Genomic DNA, 21,010 nt, shown 5'->3' on the forward strand with positions numbered 1-21,010 from the left:
CACCATTAATGGAGGCTCACCCACTCTCCGTATAAGGAAATTAGGGTTCTTGATAACAAGTACTCTAATTTCTAAACATTAAATATTTAGTTGTCAACGTGTGTCCTAAGTGTACACCTTAAAGTGTAATAAATACACTTTGGAAATCAGAATCTGAGGACATTTTGGTGGAAGATAAAATTTTCATGGTCATTTTCAATACAAAATCCAATTTTTAAAATGTATTTATTGCACTTTAGCGTGTGTTTAGTAGAAATGCCATAAGGTTCACTGTGTTCATCTAGGTTATTATGGAAAGATATTACAAACTAAAAAGTAAACATTTTTTTGAGAATTTCTTTTATGGAAATATTTTTTTTAGCTTGGAAAAAGGTACTTTGCATCACAAATATTTAGAAGAATTCTTTTTTAAATTTCCAAATTGAGCTCGACATGACATAAATGCTTAGTTCTTTGTATAGGCCACTAAGCATAAATGAAGAAAATACCAGTGCACTTGCTTTCTTAATTGAAAATTAACTTGATTGTTCAAAAACAAAAATCCACAAACGAGTTGAAAATCCTGAGTCAACTCATTAAATTAATGGACTCCATAGTTGAATTTGCCTATTGACTCACTGGGTCAACCTTAATTGCCATATCAATATATAGTAATTCACAGAGAACATAATCGATCAATTAGATTCATTAAAGAGTTCCAGGATTTGAATCCAAGTCTCCATGATCATAACCCAATTTTGAATTTTATTAAATTAGGTCCACTAGAAGTATAGGAATGATGTAAGGTATAGCCCGTCTCTTAGAATTGGATTACCATTTAACCAATCTTAGCCTAATGATAATGATAAACCGATTAAAAAATTAAGTACTCAAATATACTCAATTGACCTGGAATGTGCACAGAACCATAGTTTTTTTTTTACCTTGTGTGTCTCTAGGAAAAAAAATCTATAATTTTGTCAATATGCCACATCAATTGAGTATGTTTGAATATCTTTTTTTAGTAAGTTTATCACAACTTAAAATGGAAATGTTGTCTTTCAACTATCGTTGTTGAGCATCGATGTCGGTGATAAAAGGCTTTAGATTTTCAAGCAAATTTATCCACCAAATGTTTAGTTTGTGGTTTTGTGTATTGGTTTATCACAATTCAATTAGAATGTATTTTGTATTTTTGAGAATAGTTTATTGGAAAGAAATCAAGAAACCTAAGCTGGTTGGTGAAAGGAGTAGAGAGTAGGAAGTGTTGAACAAATAAAAAAGAGAAAGAGGGGTTGTTAACATGTGCCAACACTCCATAATCTCCAACTACCGCAACAAATTTAATTAAATTAATCTAAATTTACTTTCTTACGAGTTACAATATATGCTAGTGGGACCATCGATAATGAGTCCTACCAATTAATAGAGAATAATTATACCATTCAACTGCATTGGACACATCATCGTCACTACATTGAAAAAAAAGGGATAAATTCAATACGATTCTTTTAAAAAAAGGACTAAATTCAATGGACCTTAACATCGAAATTACCCCTTCTGTTCATGAAGTATCGAATTTAAATATATATACATATTACATCTTTACTATTTAATTTGTTAAACCCAATGAAGAAATGTAGTGATTGGGATGGCTTGACTAACACATCGATTAGTACCGATTCATTTAGTTCCACAAATTAAATACAAATCCTATTGTAACAATTTGTTTTTTAAGTCTAGTAGGAATGAATTTGGTAACCTGGGTTTGAAACCCAAATAGAAAAATAGAAAAAATGAAGCAAATTAATAATGATATATATCATTTGATTTATCACTAAAATTATTAAAAACTTTTGTAAAATAAAATTAATTTGGTATAGAAAAATTATTTATAATATGGTATAATCTTGACAGCCAACAGAATTGAGTTGCAACCACAACAAAGAAAATTAATAAAAGACATTTCTCAATTCTTAATTATATATATATATATATATATATATATATGGACAGCGTTATTACGACCCCCATTACGACCCCCTTTGCGACTCACCGTTTGTCTTATATGGGCAAAAATGTTTGGAATGGGCTGATTTTTTGTGAGGATGATCTCTGTGATGAGGGGATCATCCTGGCAAAAAATCATCCCATTCCAAAACTTCTAACCCCATCAAAATTGATTTACAAAAATTGGACGGTCTGTAATTTTTAACAAAAATCGGACGGTCTAGAAGTTTTGGAATGGGATGAATTTTTTCCAGGATGATCTCCTCACCATAGAGATCATCCTCACAAAATCAGCCAATTCCAAACATTTTTGCCCATATAAGACAAAACGGTGTGTCGCAAAGGGGGTCGTAATGAGGGTCGCAGGAACGCGACCCTATATATATATATATATATATATATAAAAGAAAAGAAAAAGAGTTCATATCAAAATCCTTTTCTTCCAACATCCAAGTTTTAAAATGAGTCGTGATTATCCGACGTCCCCCTTTGACCTGCACTCCCATCACAAAATTATCAATCATTTGCCTCGGGATACACAAGAAAATATTTAGGATTCTATGCATCCCAAGGCAAATGAGCTACAGTTCTGTGATGGGAGGCATATATCAGAGAGGGGCGTCAGAAAATCATTGTTCTTTTTTAAATTGTCTCATTATCAACAAAAATAGAGCTTTTTTCTTTTTTCCATGATTGAGAGTCGAGACACTAAAAACTTAATCATTTAAGTCGTCTCCAATCTAAATGCAAATAATATTAACCTTCTCAACAATACTCAAAATCAATCAAAACTAAATCCCCAATGAGCTGCCATCTTGATCAAAATGTTCGAGATGGAATATTTTCTTTGTTATCTTTACTATTGTATTGAAAGAAGGATGAGTCTTGTTGACACATCCATTGAAAAACTTCTATGATGTATCGAATACTTACGGCTATCAATGGGCCAGGAATGGCCTAGTCTTAATCAGGATTCAAAATTCCTCGCCCAAGGCCAAACCCATTTGAATGGTCGGTCCAAACTAATAAAATTACGTCCTCATCGAGGCGTACAAAATTTGGGCTAGACCCAATTACTAACATAGTTTTATCCATGGTCACAAAGTCGGAGTATGGGTTTAAATCGGTAAGAGAAAACTTTGGAAAAAACATTAAAAACGGAAAAAAAATTTGATAAAAATATATATTAAAATTTATATTGTCCAATATGCATTAATTTCAATACATATAGGCCAACATGTATTGGTATCGGCCAATACTGATATGGATATTAATCCCATAACATTGAATGTTTCAAAAATGTATTTTGTATCGAATATATTGGTCGATACTGGATTAAATTTTCCATCAAATGAAGCATTCAATCGATATGATATTTCAAATCTTGATTTCAACAATCTAATGAACTACCAAGATTCCATGAAACCCCCCAATGAAACTGATCCCTAGGAAATCTGTTTTTTTTTTTACTCTTTCCATCTCAGCCGTTCCTTGGACCTAGAAAAGCCCAAAAATTAGTTTTATTTATTTATTTTTAGATTTAATAATCTTTGGCGTTCTTCCTTCGCCTTTATTATAAATTATAACATGTAAACTTTTATAGGGAGTAGGGAACGCCCTATTGGCACAAATCTCTAAAAGTACGAAACAACAAAGCAATATCAGGATCGTTGATCAAACATACTGAAATGGTCAACCATAGCACCTGATTGGGTCGTTGCAACCCTTTTCGGCTGACTGTTTTGCCCCTCTTCCCCCACCTTTCTCGAGATACTGCTGATGGTAATCCTCTGCTCTGTAAAACTTCTTCGCTGGAAGTATCTCCGTCACAATCTTCTTCTTCTTCTCCTTCACCTCCCTTTGCTTCTCCTCCATTGATTCCCGGGCCCACCTTGCTTGATCCTCGTTGTAGTAGTAGATCCCTGATCGGTACTGTGTACCCACATCACCACCCTAGCAAAAACACTCGCATATTATCTAACATGCGCCGTTTGGCGGATCTAATAATTCTACTACCACAAGAAATCAAGAGAAATTCTATGACCACACCAAATATAACTTACATATAGATTGGTGTCTTATAAGTAAAAGTTGGTGTGTTAATAGCAGCTCAAAAAAAAAAAATATATATATCAAATATACCTGGCGATTGAGAGTTGTGGGATCATGGCGAGACCAGAAAAGAGAGAGGAGATTGGTGTAGGGGCAGACGGTCGGATCGAATTGGACCCGAACCACCTCAACGTGTTTGGTTGTGCCTGTGCAGACAAGTTTATATGTTGGATCAGCGACGTTTCCCTGCGAGTACCCTACCTCGGTCTTCACCACGCCCTTGACGCGTTGGAACGCGAGTTCAACTCCCCAGAAGCAACCTGCACCAAACTGGGCGAACTCGTGACCCGGTTGATCCGGTCGATCCAGATCCGGAGCCTCTGCAGGGTTGGTTGCATCGGTGTTGCTGTTCTCACTCGACATGATTGATCTGCTTCGTTTCTAAGTTGTAACCATTCTACGACTTAAAAAATAATAAGATGGGAGGGAAACCGGCTATAGCCGGTTACCCGATAATAACAGGGATAAGCTTAATCATTGATAGAGTGGGGCCCTTCGATAATGAATAGGGCTGGGTTTGGGGGTAGGTTCAAGGAATGTATAATGTGTGGTGTGTGGTGTGTGTGCATGGAAGATGGAACGTGGTTGATTTGAACATGGTTGGAGTAATCTTATCGACACAAATTGACCAGTCATTTGTGTCACATCTCAAAATATGGTATTGTTAACGTGTGCCCTTAAAAATTGGAATCTGAGGGTATATTGGTTTGAAAAAAAGAAATTTTAAGGGCATTTTCAATACAAAATCTAATTTTCAAAGTGCATTTATTGAACTTTAACTTGTGCCCTAAGGGCACACACGTTAACAAAATCCCTCAAAATAATGACCCACAATATCAATTGTGCAGGATAATTTTTACTATCTTTATACCTCATGATCTAATATAGAATCAACCTAATTTCATTATCAAGACGTGTTTATACTTGTTAAAGAATATCTCTGAGTTTCTTATATATCACACATAAAATGAATCTACACGTGTTATTATCTAATTTTTATAGATTAGCTAGAGTCTGAACGTATTAAACTTATTAAAGAATCTCTGATGCTTAAATTGAATTTATTTGAATTTCTTATAGACTAATGATTTTCTTATGCCCATCTCTAACATACACCCCATCACAGAATAATAGATCATTTGCCTCAGGATACGCAGAATCATAAATCTATTTCTTGTGTATGTCGAGGCAAATGATCTATGATTATGTGATGGGAGTGTATGTCAGATAGAAGCATTAGATTATCATGACTCTTTCTTATATATCAAACATAAGATATATTTAAGTATGTGTATTAACCCCTTTTTATAGACTTACTAGAGTTCTGTGTTATACTTGTTAAAGAATCTTTGACGTGCTTAAGTTGAATTCTTCCAAATTTCTTATATATCAAACATAAAATAAATCTAACCATGTGTTATTATCGCATTTTTTTAGACTTACTAGGGTTTGTCCATCCCAATGGTTCGGCCATCCTCTTTGGGGATAAAGGTGCAAAAGAGATATATATAATGAAGTTAGAGGGGTTTTACAATTGAAGGGTATACAAGAAAAGAAAGTAAAAGATGAAAGGCAATAAAATTGAGGATATTCTTAGAAAGTGGAGGAAGATGAAATACAATAAAATTGATAAATTATAACCTTAAGATATATTTTTTATATAGTATAAAGATTGAAACAAATGATCAGTAGAGTCCATCGAGTTGTTTTTATTATATAAATTATCCATTATTAATTTAAAAGTTAATTAATTTAATGTTTAGGGATTCTACTTATCTTCTTTTCGTGGTCCACAATTCTAGCTATGTTGTATGGGGTCACTCTAGTGAATGAGCGATACCATGGACCAATTATTGGGGTAACAAATCTTTGCTCAATTTATACAAATTTCCCATCTTTTTCTTCGTATCTGTGTGTGTTGTCACTCTTTAGACTAGTTATCATTCTTGGGCTTGTGTGTACGAGTTTTTGTGACTTGTCCATATTTTTATCCATACAATCACCTCATCTTAAGATGACAAAATAGTTCACAATCCTGAGATGTGTTCACCAATCACAGTACCATGGTTTTAAAACTCAGTTTTGCGTCTCGTCTTGGCTATGCTAGATACTAAGTCGTCTTGAACGAGTTTTTTAATATGTTTGAGATGTCTTATTCAAAAATGAGAAAAATGAACTTGAAGTTTTAAATCTCGTTCAAAAAATTGATTTGTCCATTTCGTCCATGCCTGATATTGAGAAGACTCGTGCAATACGTCTCTGTTTTGGACGAGTTTTGAAACCATGGTAGGGCCTTGATTCTTTAGCACTTCTTTGGAAACGATGTCTTGATGACCATTATGACTTGATTTTTGATACATCACCGTGATCCATCTCCATTATGAAACTTGAATGGCAATCATTAAATTTTGTTCATGTGCAATACCAAAGATGCGAAAAATAATTGCAACTATAGGTACAATGAAATTACACTTAAACAAGACCACATTCATGGAACTTCGATATAAGAGTCAAGTACAATAAGTAATGTCAATCACGATAAGGACCCGAACTAATTTAGTTATCTTTGAGTTTCACATAAGAAATAATTAAAATTCGTAAAATCGGATGGTTCAATCCACATTTGGAAGGAAGACTATCCCAAGTTTATTAGCACTCAATCCAAAATCAAATAAATAGTCCATCCCGAATCAAAACATTGCTAAGACGAGTCGGAGTCGGAACCTTGGAGGTGCCAAAAATTGGGATGTCTCCCCAAGCCCGTTGTATATTAGATATTGTAAATGTCGCTCTTGTTTTTTTGGTAGATATGAAATTTATGACCTAATTGCGCCAAAGTTACAATCCCTTATTAAATCCTACAGATCTACCAGACCTATAATCAGATTCCTGGGTTTCCAGGACTGATATTTTGCTACAGAAAAGGATATAAAGAACCCTCAATCCTAGAATCTATTCAGTGGAATAGCTCACAAATAATTTCCTGATATTCTCATTTGATATTGCGTGAGTTTTCGGGTTTAGTCCATATTTTTTACCATACAATTACCTCATCTTAGGACGAAAAAATTACTTCACAACCCTGAGACCTTAGGGTTAACCATCATCTCTTGATTCTTTAGCACTTCTTTTGAATCAAAGTTTCAAGGGCCATCATGACTTGTATTTTTGGTACATGACCTTCATGATGAGACTTGAATAGCAATTGTATATCAATTTTGTTGTGCGGAAACGTAACAAGAGTAAACATTAAAAAAATTAAAGCAAAACAAACACACAAGATTTACGTGATTTGGAAAAATTACTTACATCCACGGAAGAGAGGTAGAAAAATCCACTATCAACGATAAAAATTACAGACTTTCAGTCCACAGCCGCAAGGAACCTCACGGAGCAAACAATAATAAGAAACCCTACTCGAAAATACAATATATGTTATAAAAAAATTCATCTCATGGGCCCAATGAAGTAACTTTCAGGCTAAGCCTACTACGCATCTAGAAAGGTCCCTTTTGATTCTGCTTTGCCTCTTGAAGTCCAAGCCCAATAAGAATATTCGACATCCCACAACAATTTTTTTTCCCCATGTTCAGTACCAAAGATAAGAAAAATAATTACGACTTTGGGTACAGTGAAGTTGCACTTAAACAAAACTGCATACGTGGAACTTCCATACAAGAGTCAATCATGATAAGTAAATCAATTCAATCATAATAAGGACCCAAACTAATTCAATTATCTTTGTGATTCTTGTAAGAGATGGTTAGAATAGGTAAAATCAGATGGTTCAATCCTCATTTGGAAGAATACCATGTCCCAATAAGTCTATAAGCACTCAATCTATAATCAAAGAGTTGTGATTTTCTGACACACCCCTCCTAACATGGCATGGGCTAGAACCATAGATGTTTCCCTTGGGATACACAACTGTACATCTCCATAAATATGTGCATTTGTGTATCCCGATGAAAAGAATCTATGCTTCTAACACATGCCACGACAGGGGGAGTGTGTCAGAGGAGGCTTCAAAAAAGCATTATTCATAATCAAAATATTATTCTATCCCGGATGAAAACATTTCTAAGATGGAATTCAAGCCTTAGAGGTACCAAAATCTAGACGTATCCGAAGTGCGAAGTGTATTAGATATTGCAAGTGTTACAGTTGTTTTTAGGTGGATATGGAATTTATGACTAACACAAGCCAAAGCTGCAACATGCAATTACAAGGAGTAAGTGGAGCTTGCAACTCCCTTGCCAATGTGCTGGAAAAAAGAGAGGATTCATCACTATTGTCCCCCACAAGAATTTTTAGTTGCCCTCCGCCCTCTGTATCTACCAGACCTTAATCAGATTCCCAAATTTTCAAGAGCAGATATACTCTTGTTCTTAGAATTTATTTAGTGGAATGGACCACAATTCTAGATATCGTCCTTTGACATTTCTTAGGGGTAAAAATCTCATGGCATCTCCAACAACATGATTTGGATGTGTGGAAAGTGATACAATAAAATGGGAATAAATCAAATAATTTACTGATATTTATGATAGAAGAAACAAAACCCAATCTTTTTCATCCAACACTTTCTTCAAAAATATCACAAATAATCTATAAGTGTCTTAATTCAACAATATTAATTATGAACAAAACAAACAAAACCCTCAAGTCTTTTTTCATTCACACTTGGCCAGCCAGACACTTTACAATAGAACCCAACACTCTCTACTTTATTTACAACCACTACAACATTCCTCAATCCTCACCATATTAAACCCATAAAAGCCTTAGAAGAAAGGGAGATGAGATGAACACCATAGTAAAACTAATACATGTTTAATTTATATGGATTAATTATAGTGTAAATTCTCTTCTCCCATCAGCCATGGCTGCTGTAGTGGTTTCATCTTCTCTCTTTCTCTTGGGCAAAGACAAGGATGACATGGCTTTAGCTGACAGCACTCTCCTTACAAGTATCCTCCACTTCCCATCATCTTCTTTCTTCTCCAATTGCATTTTCAGTTTAAATTGTCTGTAATCACAAATACCCCACTAAGAAAAGAAAATTGGAAATCGTATGCCAAGCAATATTGAATGATAGCTTATCAGATGGTGGGACCCAAGATTTACTACATCGTTGGGTGAGGTGAGTCCACTTATTTGATATTTTTAAATGCAAAGGTAATGGATCGGGTACTATGGTTTCAAAACACATTTTGACATCTTGTCTCGTCCATGAATGAGGTCAAGTCATCTCGGATGAGATATCTGATTTATTTGAATTGTCTCGGATAAGATTTTAAAAAATACCTTAGAATTAGAACAAATCATGTCTTTGAGATGACTTGTCAATTTGTCTCTGGTGGATGATACTGAGACAACTCGGATGAGTTGTCTTGATCTTGGACCAGATTTAAAACCATGGATCCCACAGGATTTGTGCTTTTCAGAATTTTTAATGAAAAGATACCAAAACGTGATAATAACCCTCATTTTCTACTGTGTTGAAAATTGCTAGGGACGTACACGTGTCCATGGTATAGTACCCTCTTTTGTATTTGTTGAGCCAATTTAAAACGTTTGCTTTGGTGATTGTTTGGATGGACTCTACGGGGATTTTGATGGGTGTCATTGAAGAAGGAAAAGTATAATTGATCACTTCTTATCTTCTTCTAAAGACTGGCTAATAAGGGCATAGAATTCGGATAGAACCGTATAGATTACCCCAACTGCACTTATAAGATGCAAAAGAATTTAAATTATTGTCGTATTGGAGTCACCTCAAGATTGTACCTCACATCACACCTCTTGATGTGAGAGTGTATGGGAACCATAGATGCTTTTAGGAGCCATAGATGCTTTTATGGTTCTTATACACTTTCACTTCAAGATGTGCAATGTGAGATATAATCTTGAGGTTGCTTAGTATTATTCTTTCTAAAATGGTTGAATTATCCAACACTATAGATTTTCATTTAAAATAAAAGTACTACAATTTTAGAAAAGTATTAGGTAATCCAACTAATTATAGGATTATTTCAATAATAAAAGAAAGGATAGGAAGCTAAAACAAGAAAGGATAGGAAGCTAAAACGTTGGAGACAATCCAATGTTTTAACTTGTTATTGATAATTTTTGAAAAAATGCTATTTTTTTAATAAACAATACTAGTAACATTGTTTTGATAATCTTATGATGGCCAAAAATATCTTGACTTGAGAAATTTTTTGCACACAAAAAAAACACGTAAGTTAAAGATTTCACAGAATCTGAATTGATTAATTGTAAGACATTGGGCATATTGAGATTTGAGCCCAATTTACAAAATTACCTATGTTAGGGAAGCCCTCAATAAAATCAGCATTATGTGATAGATCGATAAAAAATTCTTTGAAATCTTGGATTAATATTTTTGTACACAAAAAAATTCTCATAAAAAAACCTTATATAGGTGGGGATTTATGTATATATGATAAGTCCCAACTCCTAAACTCTCTGAGACTTAAACAGTGTGTGTGTGTGTGTTTGATAACACTTTTGAAGTTTGAATGGAGGTGATTCACCTATAAAATTTAGATTTTAGAAATTTTATTTTTATTTCAGATTTCAGAATCAAAATTCAGAAGTTTTGAATTAATGATAATAGTGATGTTGAATGAAACTTCTAAAATGATTTTTAATTTTCAGATTTCAGACTTCAGACTTCAAAAGTGTTACCAAACATCGATGGTGGTTAAAATTCAGACTTCAAAAATTTTATTTCTGTTTGTTTCATTTTCAAATTTCAGACGTCAGAATCGAACCTTTCACAAGTGTTACCCATCGATCAAAGATGGTTAAGATTCCTTACCTGCATAGAGGAACCTTGCAAAGATCGGTTTGATGATCACAGATCGAGGAATGCAGTCGAAGGAGTTGCCACATCCGCTTGCACCTACAGCACACACCATCAACACGCTTCTTACACGTGGCAAAGTGTCGAATCAGAAGCTGTATACCATGACACGTGGAATATTTTGCACAAGGTCCCTTGTTCTTAGTTGGCTCCACATCGTGAGGCCCAACACTAGTGCATCCTTCGGTACATATGTGCTCAAGGCACTCCATTGCTTCGCTTAGCTGCAGATACAAGCTCTGCTCCTCTCTCTTCTTGCTCCGGCGTTTACGCATCTGTTTTAAAAAAGCCTCCCTAAATTAATAATTTCTTTTTTTTACCAAAACTGAAAATAAATCGAAGAAGTTCTGTTTTCGTTTTACCGTTTCAGCTTCATCAAGAAATTGAAGGATCTCGAGCTCTAACGAAGGGTCATGATCTTGCAAGAACTTCCAACCTTCTGTCTTCTGGACTTCTTTGAACTCTTTCGAAACCAACTTGTTACATTTGAGGTAAAGATCCGGTGCATCGCAGAGCCTCGCGAGCTGAAGCACATCCACCACATTGTCCAACGTCAACCGTCCAGCTAATCCTCTCGTGCATCTCTGCTTCAACTGAGATACAGAGAACACATGCGACAACGCCAGTAGATGGATCCCGTATCTGTCCAGCTCTTCTTCTGTGCATCTGGAAACAAAGATCTTCTCATCATTTCTTCGATTTTAAGATCAAAACTTCGTAATCTCGTACGGACAACTAAAGAGAAACTGACCTCGAAGAGTAGAGAAATCCAACGAAAGCGACAACAGCATCGCAAGGAACACCAAGGATGGGGATCATTTTCTCAGAACCACGACGTTTACGAGGCTGATCTAAGATCTTCTCCAACACTGTAGAAACCGAAGCCTTCAATTTCAAGAAAAAAAAAAAAAAAGAGAAAGAGAACAGGAGATCAGAGCTCTTCGATTGAATCTCTCTTTGATGCGATCGATCGATCGATCGATTGGTTTTCTCACTTTAATAGAAACTATATATAACTGTTTCAGATCGAAATCCACATTTAAAGAGAAAAGATTAACAGTAAAGCATTTTGATCCACATTTCTAACTGATTTTACTTCAAAAGAAAAATTATAATAAAAAAAATCAAATTTTTTTAATAAAAAAATCAAATTTTTTTAATAAAAAATTCTATCAAACTTTCAACCAAAACTAAAACAGAAAGCGCAGTAGAAATTACATATAACTGTTTCAGATCGAAATCCAGTTTAATCTTGATGACATTTAAGGTATAAAGATTAAAAAACCACAGCAACAAAGCATTTTGATCAACATTTCCAATTGATTTTTACTTCAAAAGAAAGATTTTTACAGAAACATGAGCATTAGTCCGATCAAAATCAAACTTTCAAACAAATCTAGAACAGAAAACGCAATAGAAATGGAGATCTGATTGAATACCAGAACGCTAGAATGCGCCGGGATGCTTAGTCCATCGGAAGTGATAATCCGTACATCTGCTACTGCTTCGCTGGAAACTTGATCAGTTCCGACCACTACTTGACCGGAATCCGTTGACATCAGCTGGAAATTTCATCGGAGAGACAGTAATTGTCTGAGTTTGCTTTTCTTCAATTCGAGAGACCTTTCGCCTTCTTAGCTCTTCGCTTGTTTGGGTGTTTGGTTGTCTCGTATTTGTAGACAGAATCTGGTAAAAATAATAATTATTTGAACAGCACTTTTTGCCCATCATGTTTTTAATTTCAATTCCCCCCCTTTTTATTTACTCACATGTATGCAGATCCTGTGCTCCACGTAGCTGGCTAGGTACTTAATCCCATTACCTCTGTTGGCCACGTGGCATACACAAATCATTTTTGTTGGTGACTTATAGTCATTCGAATTAAAGACGTGGGCTCCAAGAATTGTTCCAGAGATCTAACCTTCTAATCCTCCTTCTCTCTATTTATGAAAAATTATCATATTTTTAATATTTCAAATTTGTTGCACTTGTACATATAATGATAAGTATTGATTTCTACACAGGCACTTCTCGAGCTTCTGGTTACGATGATGTGTATGGATTGATTGCTATGTAGCTTGTCTATCAATTTTTCAAGATACATACAATTTTTAACGTAAGATAGACATCCACTATCATATTATTTGTGATAAGTCAGTGTTGTCTACTTTAAAACAACTCCTAATATTTTGTCTGATCCAATTCTATTTATGAAAAATTACATCTTATTTATAAATTTTTCTCCCCTTACTCGTCTCATTTAAAATGATCCTCGGTATTTGGTTTAATCCAATTCTATTTATAAAAAACTACATCTTATATATAAATTCTTCTTCTCTTTGTTTCATTCATAACTAGGTCATATCGTTGCATCCCTATCATACTATTTCATTTGTTGCTCTTACGATGATACATATGGCTTACTTTATGGCAGCTTCTCTATCAATTTCTTAAGATACGTGTGCTCTCTAATGTCAGATGATAATCTATGTATGGTTGTATTTGTCAAGCATCCCGACAGTCACGTTAGAATGAAAATTACAGAAAATAATAATTAATAACTTTAACTATTTTACAATAGTTCTTGCTCTCAATGTCTCCTTTCTTATTTTTAGATCAAAAGATTATTTGAACTCACCCGCAAACTTAGTCATAAAGACCATTAAATCCAAAATAAAAATCTTTAATATATGATTAAATATTTTTTATCAATCACAAATTCTTATTTAGATTCCAATTACGTGTCAATCAAAAGGAACTTTAGTACTTTAGTACATATCCTTTTCCTTGGAGTACTGGATCCTCACTCCTCAGTAACTCAGTTTTGGCCCTTAGTGACGTGGAGGATAAGGTGCTTAGTCAGCTATGGCCGAGTTATAATAAACGGCTTTTGGTGAGCAGAAGCGCCGCGCTGACTCAAGTTATGACTTGAAACTCACTCTTATCCTTTCAGCTGCTCTCAAACCAAGATATTAAACATTACATATCGCAAAAGAACAAAAGGACTTGTCCGCACGTGTGACTCATTTTCAATGTAAGGCGTCTCACGACAATGTCTATCAACTCAATGAGGATGCGCCACGTGGGAGAAAGAGAAAATTCTAGATCGCCAATCCCAAGTTGCGTTTCTGATCTTAAAATTGAGATACGGCTTTAAGAACCGGTTCATTGGATTGGTTCAGCAAAAGCCTACCCGGTTCAGACATGTTAATCTCCAATAAATGAGTCCACATGTGTTCAATTCTAATTTGTAAAAGATAGATTCTATAGGAACACCAACTTTTAATCTAACACACCAAATCTACACTAGAATTTAATTCAAAAGAATTGGTGTGTTAAAAGTAAAAAATCAATGTTCCAATGGAATTTCTCTTAAAAAAGATTGCCTCTCTCACTGAAAGGTGGGTTTGCGGTCATTACAAACGAATCCATCTTTTACAAATTAGAATTAAACACATGTGGACTCATTTATGTCGTTAGCAATGACTAACGATTTCATTTGTCATTTTTTATAACTATTTATATACCCAAAATAAAAGCCACTAAAAGTCTTAGAAAAACGTAAAAGTCATTTATTTTCTTAAAGGATTCCTCCAAACATCTAACTTATTGCAAGTAATCTGTTCTCTTGGGATTGAACTTGAAAATTAGTTCTAATATGCCTTTGATTCTACTCCGATGTTTAAGTTAGTTTTGATCAATATTTTAAAAATCAAATCAAGTATCAAATCGATTTTTTGTCTAATTGGTCGGACCGAGATCTATTGAGACTCAATTTGATCAGACCATTTGTACAATATAATTTTCATGTAAATTATAGACCAATAACTTGGGCATAAAATTGGTAATTCTTGAAAGAGTACACATTAACTAATTACAGATTCTTAAATAATAGTTATAGTGTCGAAATCCAATTTCTTTTTGGACTTTGTTATGATCGCGTAGAATTACACAAAATGTTGTTCCCATTAAAGTTGATTCGATAAGTTGCAATTTTTATGATCAAAGGAAAATTTCTTTATTATTTTGGTGGATCGATCTATATTGTTATTTTATTACATTTATTTCGATTTTAGGAGATTGGTTCACCCGTACAACATTTTTATAAATAACACACGAGAACAACACAAAGAAAATATTAACAACTTTTTGACCATGACCGATGTTTCTTGATTATCTTAATAGAGAGTTAGTGGTGACCTAAGATCCATTTGGGACCCTCAATGTATAAGATATGTGATATTCACCGATTAAGAGGAAACCAGAAGCTGGATTGAGAGAAAACAATGGGTATTGTTGCAAACATCGACATCATTGTTGTTGTTAGGGTTCTATTTTATGTATTTATATATGGTCAAGAACATGATCTTATCCTTCCTTTTTCTTGAGTGTTGTCATTAGAGTTATATTTTAATTTTTTATGGTCCTCAACATGATCTTGTTCTTTAATGTCCTTGTATTGGTGTCATATCTTTCATTAAAGTGTGTGGCCTTAGTTCTGTCACTACTACATTGCCCATTTTCACCTTTATATGATCTCTTTAGGATCTTAATTTAACCTGCATTTATATCTTGTAACCATAATTATAAAACTCCGTACGCCTAATGATGTTAATTGAACTTTATGATTTTGTGTCTATTTATGTTTATCATTAAGTTTTGTATAAAAAATTAGGAGTTCATCAAACAAATGTTAAGGGTCGGTTTGTTACATATTTCAATTTCTATTTCAGGATTCTATGTCTAGGAGAAACAGAAGCTCAAAGTTTGGGAAGTTACTTCGAAGGAGAATTTTATTTGTTACAGAAGTTGATGGAAAAATGGTAAAAGTAGCTCCAACAAAACTTCTCACAAAAACTGTTGAAACAGAAGTTATTACCAATAAAAGTGCTTTACGGCTCAAAGCCCAAACAGCCGCCAAAAAAAGACATAACAAACAGATCCTAAGCCTAGCATCGTATCCTATGTTAATGCAAATATTTGTATCCATTCCAACTATCTCAATAATCCACATTACTTGTGTATTTGTTTAGATATTTAGAGCTTGTAATCTTTATGTTTCTTTTAAAAGGAATTATAATCGGCTTTTATTGCAAATGATTCCAATATCTCAATTGACTTTCTTAGGTTTTTTATCACATGTTCGAGCAACTCTTAATTAAATTTTCAAATGTGTTCAATTTCAATTTAAGAGAATTATAAGCAGCTTTTATTGAACATGATCCCAACATCTCAATTGACTTTCTTAGTTTTGTGTTTTTACTTGTTCAAGCTACTCTGAATTAAACTTGAGAATGTGTTCTACTCCAAGTAATTGAGTCTCCCTTGTTTTTTTTTTTTTCTTCCAATTATCTATGTCAATATCTGTAATTCTAATATGCTCAATCTTTGGACATATTTTTTGTTTTTTATTGCCCACCATTGGACTTCATGAAACGAATGGTTTACGAGTCCTTATTGATAAGAATTAATCCTGAAGCAGTTAGAGGCATGGTTTTAAAACTCGTTTTGACGTGTCGTCTTGGATATGCAACCAAACCACTTGTAATTAATTTATTAGTTATTTTATAAAGGACGTAATGCACATCAATAAAAAATGTAAGAACTTTATAAAAAAAAATTCTAGATAATATTAAAGCCATGGCCAAGTCGAATCCCACGATGGGACATGGTCAAGTAGGGGAGAGCTACTAAGGAGTCATTGGGGGCAATTGCCCCCAACTGAACTCTGAGATACCCTATGCCCCCACTCCCCCACCTCCCTCCCTATTTTCCCCCACCCCTTACCTACCTCCAATCCCCCCCTCCCCTTTCAATTTTTTAAAGATGAGATCACATCTTGACTAGGCCTTCTCTCTCATAGATTAATTGGAAATGGCTTAAATATCGTTTTCTTCAATTGTACCATTAACTATAGTTTACCCTCACGACAAGAAAATCATGGCTCTGCATTTGTGGTCAAGGGTCCCATCCCTTGAAATCCCTTCTCCCTTTTTCAATTCCTAAGCTCTTTTTCCCAATAAAAATCTTAATTTTCTCTATACCTCTACAAAACCCCTACACATCTTGTGTTTTATGCTCATGGGAGGGATTGTATAGAGTTGATATAGTAGACCATTGGCTTTGATAGACTCAAAAATGAGTTGGATGCATCGATCCTAGATTTCATAGACAATATTGACTACTAGTAACAATGAAAGAATATTTCGATCATCCATCAAAACCTTTCATGAGATCAAAGTTTGATATCCCACATAACCAATCACACATTAATTTTTCAAAGGACTATACTATAGTGATTATGGGAGAATATAATCCTAGTGTACTATGAAAAATGTTAATATGGATCATTTTTCTTATTTGATCCTAGTTCTCTAAGTTCCTTTAGAAAGTAGGGTGTGATCTTGGAAAACAATTCTAATGATCAAATCAGTTGAATGGTCAAAGATTGTGTAGCTTTGCCTTTGATTCATGCCATTATATATAGCCTTAGATGTCATATATTTCCTAGAAAATTTCTTGATCTTAATTCGCGAGAGAATAAATGGAACATTTTTTCTAGTGGAGTTCCATCGGGTCAATGTAATTGAGTCTAGTGTATCTTTATTCATTTGGTGGAGTTCGTGTATTCAATGCAATTAAGGCCATTTCAGATCAGTGTAAGCAAGTCAATTCAATTGAGCGTCAAAATCAATTAAAGAGAAACAAAAACGAGAAGAGTCGCCATCCATAAGAAGGAATCATTCAGGGGCGATACGTGTCATCGTGGAGGCTCGACAATAGGTTATGACATGGATTGACTTCTTTACAATCTCCACTCATGAATATGCATCTCTACAGTGCTCCATGTCGCATTTCACAACTTTATGTTATCATAAGATCTAAGCGTGAGGAATCGGTATTATAATGGAGGGATGAACTCATTGGTGAAAGGAAACATCAGGTCCACTATTTGATCATAAAAGTGTGTGATGTGTATTGATGAGTAGATCACTCATGATATTGCTTTACATAGGGGAATCTTCCATGGGTTCCACCCATTCCTCTTTTTGACCATATAGAGCTGCAAATGAGTGAAAATGGATCGTGGCAAGCCCTCGATTTTCATGAGTTTTCAATGGTTAATCACCCTAACAAGTAAAAAAAATTGAAAGTAATGTAAATGGCATCTATCGATGTGTCTTTTAGAACATGGGAGCCAAAATAGACAGGCATATGTGCACGATCTACAGTAGCCTCCTTTGAGGACTTTTTAAAGCTATTTTTCACACGCGGATCCATTTTGAGTGTCTCTAAGGAGACATATTTACGTGTGTACTTGTAGTTAATGGTTTAAAATAAGTGCCTTTGCATTAGGAAATGTGAAGGTGGCTTAAGCTCCATTCACCCAAAAAGCTAATAACATGACTTATGGGCCATGGTGAATGTTTTGGCCATAATTTTTAGAGTAATGATTAAATGATTCCCCCACGTGGCATATTCAAAATACTCTGCTGACGTGACATGTGTCAGAATCGTAAATCTTTACTCCACAAAAGGATGTGCAGTTGTGTATCCCGAGAAATAAAGTTTTATGATTCTAGCACATGTCATGTCAGGAGAGTATTTTGAGTATGCCAAGTGGGAGAGTCATTTTGTCACGATTCTAATTTTTATCAAGTTGAAAGAAAAAATATGGCCCTCTAGATTCATGGCCTAGAAAAATTTTAAAATATCGAAAAAGAAGAATAAAGAAATTGCTTTTTGCCCTGATCAAACGTTTTGAAAATGAATAGTTATTGAGCTTCCAAATTCGAATGAATTTGATTTTGCTGTCTTGTTAACATGACGTTCTCTCAACTATTGAAAAAACAAAAAACTACATAAGATCCACTCCTGTACTAGCAAATCTAAAGACTCAAATAGGCAGTGGACCATAAATAATGTGCCGCGTGGTACAACACCAGCATTTCTTTAAACATCATGATTTTACATGGGAAAATTCTAGTATCCAAAGAAGAGTTGATTTAACATATAGGGATGATGATGACAACAACATCGAAAGCTATAGATCAACTTCATGGACTTTTGTAGATGTTGGACCCTCACTTTGTTTGGGTTAAGAGAAATGAAGAGAAGAGAAATCCATTAAGAGAAGAGAAGAGAAATTCAGTTTCTCTCCATCATGTTTGGATTGATAGGAGAGAAATTGGGACAACTTTGAAAATTTTAAATGTCTTAAAAGACATACAGAGTTTGAATTATAAAATATTTAAAAGAGTTTCTCTCGTCTTCTCTCTACTTTTACACTATGTTTGGATTGAGAGAAATGGAGAGAAGAGAAACTCATTAAGGGAAAAGAAGAGAAGAGAAACTCAGTTTCTCTCCACCATGTTTGGATTGAGAAGATAAAAATTGGGATAGCTTTGAAATTTTCAAATGTCTTAGAAGAGATCTAGGAGCAGAGTTGAAATTATAAAATATTTTAAAAGAGTTTCTTCTCATTTCTCTCCAAAGTGCAAATCTCTTCACTTTTGGAGAGAAAGAAAACTCACATTTTTTCTTTTCTCTTCTCTCCATTTTTTTCTCTCATTCCCCCCCAACTCACTTAACAATCAAAACAAGAGAAACTCATTTATTTTCTCCTCTCTTCTCTCCATTTCTCTCAATCCAAACATAACATAAGTATCTAATGAATGTTTGGGTGGATGAGAAATATATATTTTTTCTTTTTAACTTTTAGCGAACTTTTTCCATAAAAATCCCTATGAATTTCTTCAGATGTTCCTTAGGGAGTCAGTGACGAAATTGGATACTAGAATCTCCAAAAATATATCTCATCAATCAGAATCAAAGAGTTCTGACCTCAATGTACATGTTCTTTCTTTTATATATATATATACTAGAGTTGATAGAAAGCATAACAAACTACAAAATCAAATAAGACCTCAAAGCTCCAACCCATCCATGTATGGCAAAAGGGAGATAAAGAGAGTACTTTAGGGATTCAACCTGTTATGAAAGGGTGGTCGCCTTTGAACCAAGGAGTAATCTTGTGACCACCACTCGGACATTGACACGTGCTGGTCCACAACTCTTCTTCCCATTGGTCGTCGCTGATCCACAAATACCATCACAGTTTCTACAAAGGAGTGGGTGCATATTGTTAGTAAATTTATAAAAGTGCATTTGTAAGCTAGAAATGAGTTAGAAGCAATTTATTTGTACCTGAGAGATGTGGTTTATTACCAAGTGTTTGATGTTGGCTAAGCAAGGAGACACATATGATCATCTTAATCACCAGTGCCACACTCATTGTTAAACCTTGAAACATCCTTCTCCTATACTTTGGACTAGTCCACCCAACTTGCTTATATGCGACATGGCATCTTTGCTGGCCTTGCTAACTTCAAGGGAATATGACCAATGTGGGTCAGACTAAAGTGTGAATCTATGTGCAATAGATGTGGATCTAGCTTCTGAAAAAGATCAAAAGAAGGATCTCATATGGATTTTTGACCATAACATGTCGAATTTCATTTTGTTCTTTCTCTATGGCCCAAAAGCATGTTAGTACATGACATCCATCACTAAGATCACACGAACTTACAGACAGTCATTTTTAAATTGTAAAAAAGAGAAAAAAAATTGTTTTAATTAGCGCAAGATAATAATTGATGATAGAACCATTTGATGCTGTTTTTCATTAAAACAAATGTTCAATGTTCACCTTAATTTAAAAAGTGATTAGAGATGAAAATAAACTTGTTATTTTATGATATTTTTACTTTGAGTTATGCTGGAGTAACATTGAAATTGATATCGTTTGGAACATTGGTGTGCATAGAACCATAGATGCTTCACACTTGTATCTCGATGAAAAGCATCTATGGTTCTATAGACACATCCACATCAAATGGATGTCATTAGATAAGGGGTGTCAACGTTGGTACTTCGGTAACGCGTCACTGTGGCTAAGGTGCGATATTGGTGTGGCAAAGTAGCTATGCGTCACCAAGGGCTCTAGTCGCCGTGTGG

The 21,010-nt window shown here is 34.5% G+C and overlaps 2 protein-coding genes across 4 annotated transcripts; both read right to left on the reverse strand.

Moving 5' to 3' along the window:
* Positions 1-3,476: 3,476 nt before the first annotated feature.
* Positions 3,477-4,508, reverse strand: LOC147395042 (peptide methionine sulfoxide reductase-like). The gene is made up of 2 exons (XM_086453731.1): positions 4,132-4,508; positions 3,477-3,942 (listed from the first exon to the last, which is right to left on the reverse strand). The coding sequence occupies exons 1-2, from the start codon at positions 4,462-4,464 to the stop codon at positions 3,682-3,684; spliced, it is 594 nt and encodes a 197-aa protein (XP_086309857.1). The 5' UTR covers positions 4,465-4,508; the 3' UTR covers positions 3,477-3,681.
* A 4,176-nt stretch (positions 4,509-8,684) lies between these two features.
* Positions 8,685-12,663, reverse strand: BT2 (BTB and TAZ domain protein 2). 3 transcript variants are annotated; one of them, XM_086454789.1, is made up of 5 exons: positions 12,433-12,661; positions 11,745-11,878; positions 11,356-11,659; positions 10,949-11,268; positions 8,685-9,130 (listed from the first exon to the last, which is right to left on the reverse strand). In XM_086454789.1, the coding sequence occupies exons 1-5, from the start codon at positions 12,550-12,552 to the stop codon at positions 8,953-8,955; spliced, it is 1,056 nt and encodes a 351-aa protein (XP_086310915.1). In that variant the 5' UTR covers positions 12,553-12,661; the 3' UTR covers positions 8,685-8,952. The 3 variants fall into 3 exon arrangements, with proteins under 3 accessions (XP_086310915.1, XP_086310917.1, XP_086310916.1); XM_086454791.1 differs by having other exon boundaries at positions 11,745-11,862; positions 12,433-12,581; XM_086454790.1 differs by lacking the exon at positions 8,685-9,130 and having other exon boundaries at positions 10,945-11,268; positions 12,433-12,663.
* Between the last annotated feature and the right edge of the window lie 8,347 nt (positions 12,664-21,010).

This window comes from Akebia trifoliata, chromosome 9, assembly GCF_017979445.1.
Source record: "Akebia trifoliata isolate Shusen 1 chromosome 9, ASM1797944v1, whole genome shotgun sequence".
Lineage (NCBI taxonomy): Eukaryota > Viridiplantae > Streptophyta > Magnoliopsida > Ranunculales > Lardizabalaceae > Akebia > Akebia trifoliata.